The sequence below is a fragment of the Pseudopodoces humilis genome, chromosome 2 (assembly GCF_049639895.1).
Source record: "Pseudopodoces humilis isolate 2021_Gansu_Grassland_sample_001 chromosome 2, ASM4963989v1, whole genome shotgun sequence".
Taxonomy (NCBI): domain Eukaryota; kingdom Metazoa; phylum Chordata; class Aves; order Passeriformes; family Paridae; genus Pseudopodoces; species Pseudopodoces humilis.
The window spans coordinates 113,763,968-113,781,383 of NC_142201.1; the positions used below are offsets into that span (position 1 = coordinate 113,763,968).

Below are 17,416 nucleotides of genomic sequence, written 5' to 3' on the forward strand. Positions count from 1 at the left end.
AATGCTAAGCACTGATTCAATGATTTTCCTGCAAGCACCTACAAGAGGGAAAGATTTCTGATAAGAGGAAGTTCTTTAATAAAATTAAAATTAACATCCCAAAAGGTAAATGGGGGAAACTCAGGCTATTCCTCTTCAACATGTCTGTTACCTCCCATCATATTTATGGAGATGCCATGTTCCATAGGCAGCTGTGATTATCCTTCCCTCGGCCTCTGCTCTGCTGTTTCCATAGAGCCAGCTGCCCCTTCCCTCCCATCTTCTGCATCACTCCCTGTTCAAACAGGGACAGACAGACATATCCTGACCTGGCAGCATCCCTGGCACCTGGAACAGCCAGGCTTTCACAGCTCAGGGACCAGCAGGAGATGGTTTGGAGGGGTGACACACTGCCCCTACCCAGCCACTCAGAACAGAAACCCCCATAAAATGCATTTTTCCTTTGTTCTACGTGTCCCAAGCAGCAGCAGCATCTGTACCAGGCACTGATGCCACAGGGTCAGAGACCGCCTGGGCAGCAGGAACACAGAACAGCCTCATCCATGGGAAGGAACTTGGTTTATGCCTCATCTTGAGTGGGTCATGGTGGGGATCTGTCTTGCCTTTGGCAGAAAGAAATCAATTCCAGCAGCCTCTCAGTGCTCTCTTGGTCAGCTAATTAATGGGGCAGCCGTGAGGGAGAGCAGCACATTTTTACCTCCCTGGCCTCCAAGGATATCTCCACAAGTCAAGAGAGATTATGCAGACACTGATGAAAGTAGTGGTGGCAGAAAGCCAGGCACAGACATACACGAGGATGCACTAAAAGGTTCCAAAGGAAATCCTTACACAGCTCGTCAAAAGCAGCCTCCAGGCCGGAGACATTTCCTGCAAGGAGCAATCTCGTCTCTTGAGTGCCTGGGACAGATGGGTTTGCCTTGCCACTGACAGAAACACAAAATATCCACCAAGCTTTCCAAAATCTCCCTGTTTTGCAGAAAAAGGCTTTGTGACCCCCGTTCCTAAGGTAACACCAACATGCCAAAACACCAGAGGCAAACTCTGAACTCAAGGTACAAGCAGCTATGGGGAAAATAAAGCCATGGCTGGCCCTCCCGAGGCTGCTGAGAGCTTCTCCCGTGGCAGGAGATGGATGAAGGGCTCAGGTTTGGAGCAGGGAAGCAGAAGCAGAGCAGGGACACCAAGGACATTCCTCCAGCACCGATCCCTGCCGGAGAAACGCAGCAGCCACCGCTGCTTCCCCTCTCCCTGCTTGTGGGATATGTTTCCCATTAAATACAGCCCCTGTTCCACATTTTAGCAACCTCATGCAGAACTGGAGCTCTGGAAGTGCCCCTGATTTAATACCAATACAACTCTCTGGATTTAAGGAAGAGAAAAGCCAACAACCCGACCCCAGAGAGCCACAGCTTTTGAGGCCCAGGTAACACCCTCCTTTGTAGTGATTTAAAGCACAGCAGATAAAACATTTACAACTGTCAGGAGCCAGGAAAAAGGTGTCTCCAATAAAGATTTTATATATAAATAATACCCTCTCTCCCTCAGCTCTGTGGACATTATTCACAGAAAACGAATTTATTCTCCGAAAAAAAAATGTTTCCATGACAATCTTCCACAACAGACAGAGAGCAAAGGAACTTTATTTTATGTAACTTGGCTTTTTTTAGTTCTCTTTGTTGCAATGGTTTTCCTCAGCATGCCTCTGATCTCACATGGCAAATGAGAAGCACCATGGGTATAGCACCAAAGGTGTTGAACCCAGAGCTCAGGGCCAGAGCAGAGCAAACACAGGCAGAAAAGGAGACTTTGGTCAGTGCAGCAGCAGCTTTTGTTAATTTTTCGCAGGTGGTTTCCCTGGGGGACCGTGGTGACTCCTTCCAGGCCCTTTCCATGCGGATGAGGTTTGACCCTGCTCTCTGCCAGCCCTGACAGAGCACAGATCAGCACTCAGGTGTGGCAGGGTTCCACTGAGCTGACAAAGGGGTGCCTCTGTCCCAGGTGGGGCCCAGAGCAGCTTCTCTCCCCCTGCAGAAAAGCCAGCCCAGTTCTCTTCACCAGCACAACCTCCAGCCCACCAGAAGCACTCTCGACGCTGAGTTAATCCCCTGCAGGAGATCAGCCACCAGACAACCCCTCAGGGAAACACAGCATGAGCTCCTGCACTGGGCCATGGAAGAGGGAGGTTTGGGTTTTCTGCTCTTTGATTCGCCTGAAAATAACAGCGCAGCCAAGGTGGAACTGGAGGAGCCCAAGTGGGGCAGGCATGGCCAGAGTCCATGCTCTGGTGCACTTGTACCCCACTCTGCCAGGTGAGCACTAACCCTGCAATCCCCCTAATTCATCTCCTGGCTGATACCTCCCCAGTGATTGGCTTTGGACAGCTTTGGTGCCTCTCCATAACCTTGAAGAACAGCACAGTCAGCTGTAAACCCTCAGCTCATTCCCGCGCCGCCGCTCAGACAGCACAACAGCTTGGGGTTCAGGCAGACTGCCACAACTCAGTCACAAGGTTTGTCACCACTACTTTTCTGCCAGGACTACATCCTTGTGAAGAGGATGCTGCTCATCGATAGCCTCTCTTTTCCCAGCTCCCGAGGGGAGAGGGGCAGAGACGCTGCACCTGCTGAAATGCAGGAAGCTGCAGCAGCATCCTGCAGGTCGCTGCTGTCACAGGAGACATTGCACAGTGCAGGAAGCAAGATGTGCTCTGATTGCCCAGACATTTATAGGTAACTCATGCCTTTGGGAATGGGCACACGGCTCTGCATATCATCAAACAAGTTAAAACTACAAAACTCGCAGAACAAATACTCGGATCCAGATGTGAGCGTCACCTGGTGTCAGCTCAAGCCAAAAGGCTCGGCTTCCCTCCATCCCACATCTGCCACTGAAAGGAAAACTGTCTGTAGGAAAAGCAGCACATTGCTGACATGAGGCATCCTTAAAACTGCTGAATGCAAACTTGAAAGCAGATTATCTCAAGAGGATAAGGAACTGCCACACACGCATCAGTTCAGCTCACTGCAGGACAAGTTGCAAGCTCCAGCTGAAAAACATCAAGTCAACCTTTTTGGAAGATTAATGAACGGGCTCCTGGCCTATCCAAGCTCGTTCCTGCTCACACCCACTGTGCAACACAGGAAAGGGAGAGAGAGAAGAGCGTGGCTTCACAGCCAGTTTTCACCTGGTTATTTTCCAGGTGGGAGCACATCAGCAGCCTGGCTTCTGCTGAAAGCACTGCGAGCTCCATCACACCTCTGAGGGAGCACCACGCTGACACAGCAGCCTGCTCCTGCTCCCAGCCAGGTCCTCAGTGCTGCCACTGCAAGCACACTGCTGCTCTCCAAAACAATTCCTGGAGCCTTGCACGTTAACAGAAGCTTCAGCACAAATTCTGGATCTGCACACACGGGCGCAAACCCCTGTGAAAAGAAAAGCTGTGAAAGCAAACACCTAGAAGCAAGGAAAATGTCAAAATCCAGGCTGCAAAAACAGCCTCGTTTTGCCTCCTCAGCGCATGTAATTAAGAGTGGCACATCTTCCAGGTGCAACAGTTGGCAGCCGTTTAATAAAGGGGAACAGCATCCCGGGAAAAAGCCACCCTGTGCTTTTCAAAATAAGCTTCTTCAAAATAATTTTTGGATAGAGATAAAGCTTGAAAGTATGTTGAGAAACAGGTCAAGATGAAATTGCTAACTAAACATAAGTGAGAGAACAAACGCACCCAGGAGACTGATATACAAGTATCACAGGAGGAAGGAAAAAGAAAAACAAACAAACAACAAAAAAAACCCAGATCAAATTTGAAATTAAAATCCTGCAGCTTTACCCTCTTGATGCCCTGAAAACAATGAAGGTCTCACAGTTTTATCTGTACCCTCACAATACCTGGGAGGGAGGAAAAAGGAAGAGGTTGAACTGAAAGACCTGCAAACACCTCAGAAACTCAACTTTTGCCTGCAGCCAAGCAACTTGCTGACCCATTTGGTTGGTTTGAAAGTGACACCACACAACCCCTCAAGGCCCCCAAAACTCAGAAAGGGTGAAGCCAGAGGTAAAGATCTTACAACTGTACATGGGTATTTCCCAATTTCTGATTTTCTAGGTTTTAAGCCTAGGTGCTGCTGCTTGGGAAATTCTGGGTTTGAAACCCAGACCAGGCTGACAGTCCTCCCCAGAGCTGAACTTCACAAAGAAGAGCAGTGATGACACCAGATCCACACCTGCCAACACCCCCAAAAGCCCCCGAGTCTCCATTTCCTGAAACCTGTGGTGAAACACGCAGGGAAAGGTGAAATTACTCGTGGCAAAATTAACTCTGTGACACAAAGAGGCATTTCCAGGTCTCTGCAGGGAGGCTCTGCCCACCCACTCCTGCACCTCTGGGGGGAAGGCTCAAATATGCCTTTTGATTTTTTTTCTCTACCTCTTTAATAAAGAAATGGGTTCTGAACATGAACTCTTCTGTGAAAAGGCCACTTTTAATACTAATTGCTTTGCCTCCATAGAATAACGGGTAAATTGTATTTTTAGCCACTGCTTCCCACTGATGCAGAATGCCTCTTGACTAAGTGTAACTAAAAACGTACCTTGTTCCATCTCAACAATAGCACTGAAGAAAATTATAAACAAAGTTTTCCATAGATGAGAAATCAAATGAGTCAATTTGCCTCAGTGATTTTTTAATTTCTTTTTTTTTGGTAGTGCCAAAGATTACAGCGAAAAGCAGTAAAATATAATCTTGGATCAGGTTTGTTTACAGGAACTTTGACCCAATATATTGTCAATGTGTGAGTTATTGGGACATTGCACTGGGGTCTGCAGCAGATATCAGAATAGATAACACAAAGTGTGATAACAGAGCCTCAAATCACCCCACCACAGTGATGGCAACGTACTCTCAGCTCTCCAAGAATGCAAAATATAAGTGTATTTTTATAAAAATATACCTCTTTTTATAAAAACATCTCACTTCATAAAGGAAAGATAGCTCCTTTGCCTGATCCCCATCACCCAGCGAATGACTTGGAACAATCCAAGCTGTGCACAGGCTCCCAAAGCCACCCAAATACAGCTCACTCAGCAGGGCTTCAGAGCCACAATCTAAAGCTAAATTGGCTTGCTCCTCATAGAGGAGCTACATTTCCTTAGGATTAGCAATAAAGACTGCCTGAGTGGAGCTGACAAATCAGCCCTTTACCCCAAAATGTCAGATTACAGGCTGCGATACTTCATTCAAAAGCCACGGAGAGAATAATCTGTTCAACGCTCAGCTAAAATGCACTTAATTGCATCAGGCCCCACCAAGGGCTTTTCAAGCCCAGAAAATAATAACATGCCTGGCACTACAGCAGCACAAACCACAAGCAGCACCGCCAGAGATGTGGGTTAAGGTCCATGGATAAAAACCTGGGTGGGGAAGGTTTAAAAACCTCACCTCAGCTCACCCTGCCGAGCTCGCAGGCGCTGCCATCCCACACAGGTCACTCTGAGTGCACCTTCCATCAGCTGCCCTGCTGAAGGAGCCCTTGTCTGGCCTACAGAATGTGCCATCCCATCCTCTGGAAGACCTTTCCAGCTCCCAGTAATGTCAGCGTGAGGTAATGGCAGATTTTTGGCACCTTTTTGGTACCCTCGGCTGGCTGGGGGCTCGTTAATCCCCGGATTTCATGCCCAAACACACCAATTCCCGAGACAGCAATGCGCATTAACTCCTCCTGGGCTGCTAAAGTCTGCTGCAGATCAAAACCTGTTTGGGTCCCCCGCTGAAATCTGACATTTTGGTGACTGTAAAGGCTCCCACACTGCACGGGGAACACTCTGCTCTACACTTAGGGCAATCTGATTGAATTCAGACAATGCCCTGCCTCAACAAAGATCTGCCTCGGGCCACAGAAGTGGGGCCACCTTATGGAGAGACCTTCCATTCCAGCCGAGGGAGGAGCCAGATGGGAATGGGATTGGGAACAGAAGTGCCTGGCAGCCGGGGATCAGGGATGCTCTGCTGGCAGCACATCACGGAGGATGCTCTGCTGGAGGGCTCAAGGAATGGCTGATCTCCACAGCCAGGGGCAGTGGTGTCTCCCCACAGAGCCCCGGGCACGCGTGGGGTGGAAAGCATTCACCCCTCAGGTGAGAGGGAGGAACATCTCTCAGAGAGGACCTCACCCAAAGCCAATCGTTAATAACTCTTATCTGCCACCCCTCGACTCGAACTGCTCATCCACAAATAGCTGGAATTAAAGAGGCGGGTTTCTGGGAATGTGAATGTTTGGTCAGTCAGTTTGGAAATACGTGAGTGATCCTTCAGCCCTGCACAGGGCCAGGTCACACAGAGCTCGGAGATCACCCTCAGAGATGGTGACCACCTCATCTGTGCCCTCAGAGATGGTGACCACCTCACCTCTGGCCCCAGAGATGGTGACCATCTCATCTGTGCCCTCAGAGACGGTAACCACCTCATCTGTGCCCTCAGAGATGGTGACCACCTCATCTGTGCCCTCAGAGACGGTAACCACCTCATCTCTGCCCCCAGAGATGGTGACCACCTCATCTCTGCCCCCAGAGATGGTGACCACCTCATCTCTGCCCCCAGAGATGGACACAGTGGCTCAGCAGGAAGGAAGAGTGACTCGCTGAGTTTCTCCTTGTCACTTTGTCACAGCGTGTGCTATTCAAGACACCGAGGGAGAAAAAAACCCGAATCAAGCAGCAGACCTGGGAGCTGAGACAGAGGGGTGTGTGGTGGATCTTTTTTATTTTTTTCCCCTCTTAACAGACTGAGATAAATGTAGCAAACCCAAAATGTGGAGGTGGGGAGGACGTGTGTGTGCATGTGCCTTTTATCAACTGCAGGATCATTGGATGTTTCTGTTACCAAGGAGAAGCACACGCTTGGTAACAGAGGAGAGCAACATTTATTTATTTTATTTTGCATTCCTATATGATAATATTCACAAACCTTCTCATTTTTCACATGATGAGGTTCTCAGAGCCCTATATTAAATCTCGCCCCGTGACAAATTGATTGGAATGAAGAAATAACTACCCGAGAGTGCAAGAATGCAATCATCACCAGCGGCACGTTTGCGGTGCCGCTGGAGCTGGAAGGAATTACACCGCACACAGCCCCACTGCTCCGGGGAGGCTTCAGCAACAGCCCAGCACCCTGCCGGGGAGGGAACCCTCCGGTTCCCCGATACAGGAGAGGCACGAGTCCGACAGCTCACAGAATCCCAGGGCCATTCAGGCTGGAAAAGAACTCGGGAGATCACTGAGTCCCAGCTGTGCCCGATGCTCCCAGCCCAGGGCACCGAGTGTCACCTCCACTCCTTCCCTGGACACCTCCAGGGATGGGCACTCAAAACCTCTCTGCCACTGTGTAAAACCCCTTTCCATGAGGAAATTCCTGCTGATGTCCAACCTGAGTCTCCCTGGCCCAGCCTGAGGCCATTCCCTCTCCTCTTGTCCCTGTTCCCCCCCGGCTGTCCCCTCCTGTCAGGGAGTCGTGCAGAGCCAGAAGGTCCCCCCCGAGCCTCCTCTTCTCCAGGATAAACAACCCCAGCTCCCTCAGCTGCTGCTCACAGCATTTAGAAGTTGTGTGGATGAGCAAGAGCAGCGCAACTCTTTGCCGGGGGCTCCGGCGGGCTCGTCCTTGCTCGGTTTAGTGCCCAGCCAAGCCCCTGCTGCTCTCGGTAACGCCGTGACCTGTCCGAACTGATGGGTAAGAGCCTCCGCCCAAAGACTGCATAAAAACCAAAAATCAGACCCTGCACGGACTTCACCAACCAACCAATCTGGGGAAGAACCATCTGGGGCGCATCTCCACCAGCAAAGACATTTGCCGGGTGTTGTACCAACAACTTGAGACGGCCGGACTGTGCCCCCTCCCGCAGCATCTCCAGCTGCGCGACAAGTACCTGTGTGGAGCCACTCGTGATATGTCGCGACTGGACTGCGCACAGGGACGACTCCCCAGAAACACGAATCTCGCAAAAAAACCCGCTTTTCTCACCAGAAAAAGTGAGCAAACAAACGGAGCGGGGGGGAGGGAAGATTAAAAAAAAATTTAAATGAAAGTAAAAAAAAAAAGACAGGTCAAGGCAGCTGAAGTAGTGCAAGAGGAAGGTGGAAAGCTCGGCGGGCCCGGGGGGAGCGCACGGCGGAGCCGAGGGAAGTTGGGGATGGCGCCGAGGGGGCTCCTCCATCCTCCAGGGGGACTTCTCCATCCTCCCGGGGGGCTCCTCCATCCTCCCGGGGGGCTCCTCCATCCTCCCGGGGGACTTCTCCATCATCCCGGGGGGTTCCTCCGTCCTCCCGGGGGACTTCTCCATCATCCCGGGGGGCTCCTCCATCCTCCAGGGGGACTTCTCCATCCTCCCGGGGGGCTCCTCCATCCTCCCGGGGGACTGCTCCACATCGGAAGGGGTTTCTCCATCCCCCCGGGGGGCTCATCCTCCCGGCCGGAGGAGCTACTCCATCCTTAGGGGGGTCTCCTCCGTCCTCCCGGGGGCTCCTCCACATTGGGGAGGGGGTGGGGGGGTTTCCTCCATCCTCACGGAGGCTCCTCCATCCTGCCGGGGGGCTCATCCTCCCGGCCGGCAGGGACTCAGCACACCCGCTCACCAGCCAGCCTCCCGTTTTCCCCCCGTTTTGCCCCGGGGGTGGGGGGCTCGGTACCTTCTCTCCGGTGAGCACATGCAGCCCCTCGCGGACCTTGGCGAAGGAGCCCTCTCCCAGCTTCCTGCCGATCAGGTAGTTGCCGACCCTCTTGGTGTGCTGGAAGTCGCGGAGCCGCTCCCGGGGCGCGGCGGCGCTGAGCCAGGCGGCCAGGAAGGATCCGCCGTCCGCCGCCGCCCGCCGCGCCTCCCCGCCCGCCGCCACGGCCGCCGGCTCGCCCAGGAGCCCATCTCCCGCTGCCGCCGGCATGCCCGGCTCTGCTCTGCTCTGCCCGGCCCTGCCCTGCTCTGCTGTGCCCGGCTCTGCCCCCGGGCCGCTCGGGGAAGTTGCTGCGGGCAGCGCTGCAGCGGCGGGGCGGAGCGGGGCGGGCGGGGGCCGGCGCTGGGGCGGGCCGAGGTGCCCCGGGCTGCCGCCCCTCCTCGGAGCCGGCGCCTCCCCCCTGTCCCTCCTCCCCGCTCCAGCCTCACGGGGCGGGGGGAGCGGACTCGTTCGGTTCCAATTTGCGGTAATTCGAGCCGCTCGCACGCGGCGGGAGCGGGTGCCGTGCGGACCCGGCGGCCCGGGGCTTTGTCCCCCCCCGGCATCCCAGCGCATCCCTCTCCCGGGAATCGAGCCGCTTCCCTCGCTCTGCGTGTGGCTCCGCTTCGCTGCCGCCCGGGAGCAGCTTTTGTGTCGCTTTTCCCCAGCCGCGTGTCGGAAAGGCGCGATGGCCACCGCAGCTCCGGCGGCTCCGTCCCGCTCCCTCCCCGCTTCTTTCACCGCCGCTGCTCCATCTTATCCCTGCCGGAGCTCGGGGTCCCGGCCGAGCTGCCCCCGTCCCCCGGCGGGAGCGACGGGCACCCATCGGCTGCAGACCGGGCCCTTGGCACCGCCGCTTCCCCTCCGAGCCTCCGCAGCCGGTGGGGACGGAGAAGGCGTGAGTGATGAGTACACTGCCATTGTCACCGTGCAGCCCCTCCCGGCCCGCCGGGAAACCGGAGCGGAGGAGGGCAGCGGTGCAAGAGGAGACAGAGCCGGCAGAGCCTCCCCGCTCGGAGTTTGCGATGGTCGGCGATGCCCTGCCCTGCTCTTTGTGTCTGTGGTGCCGGCCACCTTCCACTCGTGCTGAGAGAGACCTGATGGAGCAGTTAATTCGTTGAAATGCCTCACAAGGATCTTAACCTCCAACCCATCTGTAGTTGTACTAGCCAGAAAGTCAGGAAGAGCCCCTATTTGTCTTCAAGCATAATCCACATTTTTAAGTTTTGCCTGCGTGCTTGTGTTATGGAGGTTTGAAAGGAACCACGTGCACCCTAACAGATGTGAGTTGTGTCAGCAAAACCTCCTGTTGAGGGGCAGCTGTACCTGGCACCAGCCAACCTAGAGCTCCCATCCCATCCCATCCCATCCCATCCCATCCCATCCCATCCCATCCCATCCCATCCCATCCCATCCCATCCCATCCCATCCCATCCCATCCCATCCCATCCCATCCCATCCCATCCCAAATGTAAATCTGATTTTGCTTCACACTGCTGTCCATTTAACTTGGATTTTTGTCTTGACTGGCCACATTCCACCATCTGAATCTCTCCAAAACGCGTTCCCAGTGGCTAAATACATTCTCGGGGCCGGGAACCCTGGAACTGGCTCTACACCACCATGCTCCATTGAAATATATGTTTTCAGATGAAATTTCAAACAAAACAGAAATCCAGTGCTGTCCCAGGAGGCAGAAACTGGAGAAGTGAAAGCTTCATAGCCCATAAATAATAGTTTGGATTGAAAATCTCCTCTCATTGCATGCACTGGGTACATTTACAAGCGTTGCAGCACACAGCCACCTAAAACAAGAATCTGCACGTCCTCTGTCCCCACGCTGTCCTGGGAGTGGTTTGGTGCCTTGTGGGACGCTGTGGGGACACAGGATCACACTCCAGTGCCTGAACTGATGGCAGCTGGGGTGCACTTTGGCAGGACACGTGCAGGAGAGAGCTTCACTGATGTTTCCTCAGTCAAAGCCAGGGTGGGAAGGCGCCAGGATTGCCCCTGTGTTCGCAGGAAAGGTGACCTAGCCCTTGCACAGGTGAGGACAGTGGCAGGCAGGATGATTCCCAGGTCTGTGTCACAGTTTCTCTGGTCAGCATGACAAATGTGAGGGTTTTAACAACATTGCTGCATGGTAACAAAGGAAAAAATGGGGAGGAAAAGCTGTACTGCAGACAGTTACATTGGGAGACTGAAAAGTACAGCTTGTTTCCCAGTTGGGAAGAGGCTCCATCCTGTCTTATTTAAATACATGGCTGTGCTAAGAGGGTGTGGAGCCAGACTCTTTCCCTGCCTAAAGGAATATCCCTTCAGAGAGACAGGCAGACAGAGCTGGGTGCCTTTGTTTGGGCTCCACTAACAGAAACATGGCTTGGCCACTTCGGGGATTAAACAGACGTTAATGGTATGCTTTCCAGTCAAACACCTGAAAATCAGCCTCTTTTAAAAATAAAACTGGTGAGAAATGCCCATTGCAGCAAACAGGAGGAGAGTTCTGAAAGAACCTAGTGAATTTTTTTATTTTAATTGCCTCAACTCCAGGACTTAATGAGTTGACAGTATCCTTTTACCAGGCGAGACCACTGCCTTCTCACGATTCCCATCCTGTCCAGCTGTGCCCATCAGGGTGCAGTCTGGATGAAAAGGGGATCAAAGGCTGCATTCATTTCTGTCCATGCTTTAATTTAAATCTAACTCCAGTGTGCTTTATTTTGAGCTGCAGACTTTCTAGGTAATGACATTTTCTGATTAACTGTTGAAATTACTAATGAATTAAAGGCACTAGTCTGTCTTCAGGTTGCAAAAGCTGTAATAACAAGCTACTAAAAATAATACAGAGCTTGATTTATACCCACCAAAGCAAAGAAATTCAGAGCTACCCTGACAGTATTGTCCTTTGCCATCCCCAGCCATTTAAAATACTGCAGTAAAAAGGATTATTAGGTTGTGGACTGGGAGTTTTACAGCCACGAGGGAGGCTGGGCTCAATCCCCAGCGAATCCTTACTGTGAACTCATAATTGTGCTGCAGGAGGGCACCGAGTACATTCTGTCCTGGTCAAATTAAAGGTGGTAATTCAACATTTCCCTGCCACATCAGCAGGCCTCTTGCAGCCAGTGGTTAACTGCTGACTTCAGTCAGGTCACAGGAGATACCCTGACTTAGTGCTGATAGGCTAAAAAAAAGAAGTCAGGCTGTTATTGCTTATGCTTTCCTGGGTATCTCATCCTGCTATAAAATAATTGGGGATTTTTGCAGGGTTTGGGTTGAGCTGTTTAATTTTGTAATATTTGGGGTTCAGCTATTACCAATTAGAAGAGTTTAAATTAATTTAAAGGAGATTTTTTTTTAAGTGAGAATATATTTGTTCTTAGATAATTTTTAAGGGGTTTATGGTGTTTGAGTGCCCCGAGTGCAGGCAGAGAAGAGCCTGTGTTTGCTGGTACTGCCACAGTAACAGGAAGGAGCCAAAACAGGGACAGCAGTGGAGAAGAGAACCCTCTCCATATGCCAGGGATGGTCAGGATCAGCTGAAGATGTTGTGACTTCTGTGCCTGGCTCCTGCAGATGCCACTCAGCTGACAGGGATAGGTGTCTTCCTAAACCCAGGATGGAGAATGAATGTATTTCACTTTTCCATGGTTGCAGGATCCTGCACCTGAGCATTCTGCTTAAAACTTGTCTTTGGACATATGTCGTCCTCAAAAATATTCAGAATATAGTTATATATACATGAATGTATATGTATGCAAATTTACCTGAGTAAGCACTGAACTATTTGATGACTTTTACAGAAATGTGTTGGCAGTGAGGTGAGCTGGCACTCCAAAAGTCCTGCTAGACCTGTGCTCCCAGAAAAATCTCCAGTTTGCTCTCTGCAGCTTCTGTCCTGCAGTTCTCCACCACATAAACTGAGGCATTTTGGAGGTATCAAAAAGCAAATGGAATTTAATATCAAAGTGGCAAGCAGGGGGTTGCTGTTTTGGTGCTGTTATTCTTTTTCACATTCCATTAATTAAGCAGTTCAATTTCTGAATCTCAGTTAAACTGCTGTGAAGCATTGCTTGCCGCGCACACTGTTGTGTAATTTAGGACCTTGGGTTTAAGTTTCATTTACGTGTAAGAGAACACAAGAGGCTTGTATGGGAAATGCTCTGTATTTTCAAAAAGCTTTTAGGAATCAGTGATGGATGAGATGTGAAGAACAAGGAGACCGGACCGTTGTGAATCCCTGGATTTAGTGTATCCTGCAGGAAGAGGGGTGAGGTGTGGGGAATGCTGACAGAGCCCCTGCAGTGGCCTCCTCGGGTCAGCTCTGGTGCTCCAAGGGCCCTTTCAGTGCATGATGAGGATGGAGATGGGGCTGAAATAAAGCTTTACACCCCAGGAAGGACTGCTGCTGCAAACCCTCCTGCCAGTGCCATACCACAGTGAATTCAGAACCAAGATGCCCTCAGAATGTTCTATCTCCTCACTCTCCTCCTTTCTCTTGGCAACAGGTCAGAAAATATCCCAGTACCTCAGAGCACAGTCCAGGACTGGCTGTGTGCTTGCATCTGTAGTAAGAGGTGTTTTTTGCAGTCAAAGAAAGGCAGATATTCAAATGCTTCCTTGCAAGAAATATTCCAAACACCTTGTTAAAATGTGACCAGAGCAGCGACTCCCTCCTGAGCAAAGACCTCCGTGTTTTGTTTAAGCATGAGAGAATTTTGGATGGCTGAATGAACTGCTGGAAAGCAGAAAAAAAAAAAAAACAGACTAAAAAAATCTTGAAATGAATGCAGTCTTGTACCAAGCTATGAAAATTCATCTCGGTGCTTTGCAGCCGAAAACATTCATTTTCCAAGCGTTTTCCTTTATGTCCAGGACAGACTTGCTGCGTGATGATTGCAAGGCTCATTTATAAACCACAGTTACCTTGCTGCACTCAGGTCTCTGGATGCACCTTCCTGAGCTATGGAAACCACATCAAAGACTCAGGGCTGGCAAACCCAGTTATGGAGTGTGCAATTATTTACAGGTGAATACTCTGGCGTATGTTCAGGACCTGAAACATTTCTGAAGTGATACGAGCTTAAAATAAATAGATTCAATTTTAAATTGGGAATCTCTGGGAGTGTGGGGAGGGCCTGGCATAGAGTTCCCAGAGAAGCTGTGGATGCCCAGTCCCTGGAAGTGTCCAAGGCCAGGCTGGATGGGGTTTGGAGCAGTGTAGGGTAGTGGAAGGTGTCCCTGCCCTTGGCATTTTTCCATAGATATTCCAATCAAAAGGTATTTCAGCTCAAGGCCAGGCTTCCAGGTTTTTCCTTGGCATGCTTAAAAGAATGACTAACTGGGCTGAATCCAAAGAAAGAAACGTGTTTCTTTGTTACATTGCAATCCTTTCTGTCACCTGCACCGGTTCCATGTAAAAATTCAGTGATGGTTTATTCCTGAGCATGTGACATGTGCCAGTCTGCCATCACAGAGGCACTTGGGATGCACTTCCCTTGCAGGATCAATGAAGGGATGGCCTGGCGGAGATCACTTGCTCACTCAAGCATGAAGAACCACCAAAATCTAAGGGGTTTATTTAATTCAACAAACTTATTTGTTGCAAAACGCCCGGAGGGTGAAATGGCTTTGTTTAGTTTGTTGAACAGCCTGGACAGACAGCCGTGGTTTAAAAGCCAGCTACATCCCAGGCCACTGTTCATCCCACACAGACTCCCATGGGATGAGTTATCCCTGCCAGAGGCCAGGCGAACATCTGAGCATGCAGATGGGCCCCGGGGTCAGTGGATGTGGCTGCAGGAGGCCACTGGGAGAAGAAAATTCCTGAGCTGAGGATGTTTCGCGGGGAAAGCAGAGCTTACACTCTTCCAGATGTTCCCGTTCAGGGCGTGTCGGCAAAAGCTCTCTGGCCGCTCTCAGCTGTCAAGATAGTGCTCAGAGGAGGGGAAGAGCAAATTCCTGGGGCAGCCTGGGGTCGAGCTGCCCTGTCTCGCTGCTCCAAAGCGGGGGGCCTTGGGTTCACAGCATCAGAGCTGACATGGAAGCCCAGCCCTGGAAACAAACATGGGATGCACTGGCTGTGCACTTCACAGGGAAACACCACTGCTTTGCTTTTCCTTCCCAAAGCCTGGGGACACAGCCTCCCTCCCACAGCTCCTCTGCGTCCCACCGTGTTCCAGCCCAGCCACACATCCCCCTCAAATCCCTGCTCCTGGCTCGGGTGCAGCTCCTCCAGAGGCTGCCCTCAATTCCCTCCCCATGCCCCCCTGGGATCCCTGGCCCAAGCCAGCCTATCTCAACAATGCTTGCTGTATGATCAGAGGGAGCTTTGCTCCCATTTAGTTCTTGTTTCTCCGCAGGTTATTTTGCCTTTCTTGCTTTTTTTCCAGTCTCAGGAAAGTTATCCACAAGTTCAAGCCCCCTATGACATTGGTTCAAGGAACACAAAGCAGGAGGAGCTCTGGCACCATTTGTCCACGACTCCAACTTCCCCCTTCAACTGAAAAGAAAAAAAAAATGTTGGTGAAATAATATTTCCCATGAGATTGGGTTGCTCTTTCTCTTACTGGTGCCCTGAGTACAGAGATGGGCTTTTTGCCCCCAGCTTTCACCATGGCTGCTGCTGCTGCAGACACTTGGGCTCTGATCCCAGGGATTCCAGGGGGATAACTGCTTCAAACACTCAGGGGGAGAGAGGCTCCAGTCAACTCATCCTTGTAAATCCTCCAGTGGAAAACTGGAATACAATTCCTGAATGATCCCCAAATAAAAATTTTGAATATTTTACTGACAGGCTTTCTAGAAAAAAAAAGAAGAAAAAAAACCCCAACCCTACAGATAAAAATACAGTTCTGGGTTTGCATATTTACATGGTTACAGAATCACTCACAGACATGTTTGAGAATCAGGTTGATTATTACAAAACCCAGTGGGTTATTCATTCCTGCACCTGCTTCTGTAGCAAGCACATTCTCCCTTGAATCAGCACTGATCCACCTGGCTGATGAACACGAAGTACCGTGAAATATTTGGCAGGGAAGAGGAATTACTCATGAAGACTCTGGCTTTGACAGCACTTTCAGACCCTGCTACTCCCTGTCTGTTCCAAAGTGGCCGAAAGAGATAACGTGACTCAGGCACTGGGCGGGCCTTCCTGCCTCTCCAAAATAACATCTTAGTCCATGGCCTAAGGGAAAGCAAGAAGAAAAAGGATTTTTCTTCTTTTCCCTTAAGAAAAGGAGAAGAAAAAAGGCTGCTAAATGATCCAAGTATCATGCACTCCTGCAACCCCAGCTGGAAAACTGGACCTCCACGAGTGAAGGAGTGGGTAAACGGAAGAAAATTCAGAAAGGTGCTCTGAGAGTGAAAAAAGATTTAAATAATAAACTTTCCAGTGGAGCAACTTGGTCCTTTTAAGCCTAGCAAAGGGAGGGGGCTCCTGCTCCCAGTCTGTGTGCCTGAGTATGAACCCAGGCTTGCAGACAAGGCTATAATGAGATCCAGGGCTTGGGAGCTGAATCCAGACAAATTCAGGCTATAAAACAAGACACATATTTTTAACAGTGAGGGTAATTAACCAGCACAGCAACCCAGTGAGGCATTATGGCAAAGTCTCCTTCTTTGGAAATCTTTAAATCAAACTCAGATGTGTTTTCTGGGAGCTGCTGTACTCCAGGCAGGAAGGAGCCTGGTGCTGGGTGTCAGGCAGGAAGGTGGCCTGGAGGACCCAGCTGGCAGGACGAACCAGCAACTCCAGTTATTCCTCTGGAACCAAGCAGATCCTCCAGGCAGAATCAAGAGAAAGCTCTGCCTTCAGAACTGGGAGCTGCTGGAACAGGGAGAGTGGGAAGGTCCAGCAAAGCATACAGGGAGAGGCACTGACTTACTTTCCGTCAGCTGATAGGGTTTGGTCAGCCCTCACGAGCTCGTCCGGAGCTTCTCCCAGCTCTATCTGCTCATCTCAGAGTGTTTTATCTCCTGCCAAAGCCAGCTTCACTCGTCCTGCAAGGTGATTGAAGGAGCAGGCACAAGCTTGGCATTAGGAAATGCAAAGGGACAGAGAGGCAGACTCACAATGGAGAGGGAGCTGAAAACCATGGAAGGTAAATGGGACAAAGTTGATTTATGGGATGAATCCAGGGATGTATTTAAATACCTAGGGATTAAGTATTTATGTGACTGCAGGATTTTTGCTTCACAGTTGTGATACAAGCACTCCTTTAGTCTGTACCCTAATATACATTAATGCAGGGTGAGATACAAGACAGGTGAGAAAAGTGAATATGAACCTTAAAACAAATAGAGCAAGAGAGTTTTAAGCAGAGCGAAGCCACACAAAAAATAAAGCATGATATTTAAAATCAGTCCATTTTTGTAGAAGTTTATTTTTAGAAATAACCCTGGTAATATCACAGGATGATTTTTATATATGAGCATTACAGCTGAAATATTTGGACAATCAATAGCCAAGGTTTCATCCAATCAAGTGACCAATAACAACATAGATAAATTAGTCATCCCCTTACCAGATGAAGGCCTGGTTTCCCCAAAACACAAAAACATGCACAAAAAGCATAATTATGTGAGCTTCATCTTCTGAATATTCTAAATGAAATGCTAACAGACCTCAGGGTCACTCAAAGCAGAAAACACATCTTCCAAGCCCATGCCAAATGTGCCTCATTGCCAGTTGGTTGCTTTCCAAATAGTGTAATAT

The 17,416-nt window shown here is 50.4% G+C and overlaps 1 protein-coding gene across 2 annotated transcripts in view; it reads right to left on the reverse strand.

Annotated features, from left to right (window-relative positions):
• The window catches only part of HUNK (hormonally up-regulated Neu-associated kinase), a 43,996-nt gene extending 35,068 nt beyond the window's left edge, over nt 1-8,928 (reverse strand). For both annotated transcript variants that reach the window (XM_088052141.1, XM_005524072.3), the window contains exon 1: nt 8,680-8,928. In XM_088052141.1, the coding sequence (XP_087908267.1) occupies nt 8,680-8,928 (249 nt within the window). The remainder of the gene's footprint in view (nt 1-8,679) is intronic.
• Nucleotides 8,929-17,416: the final 8,488 nt, after the last annotated feature.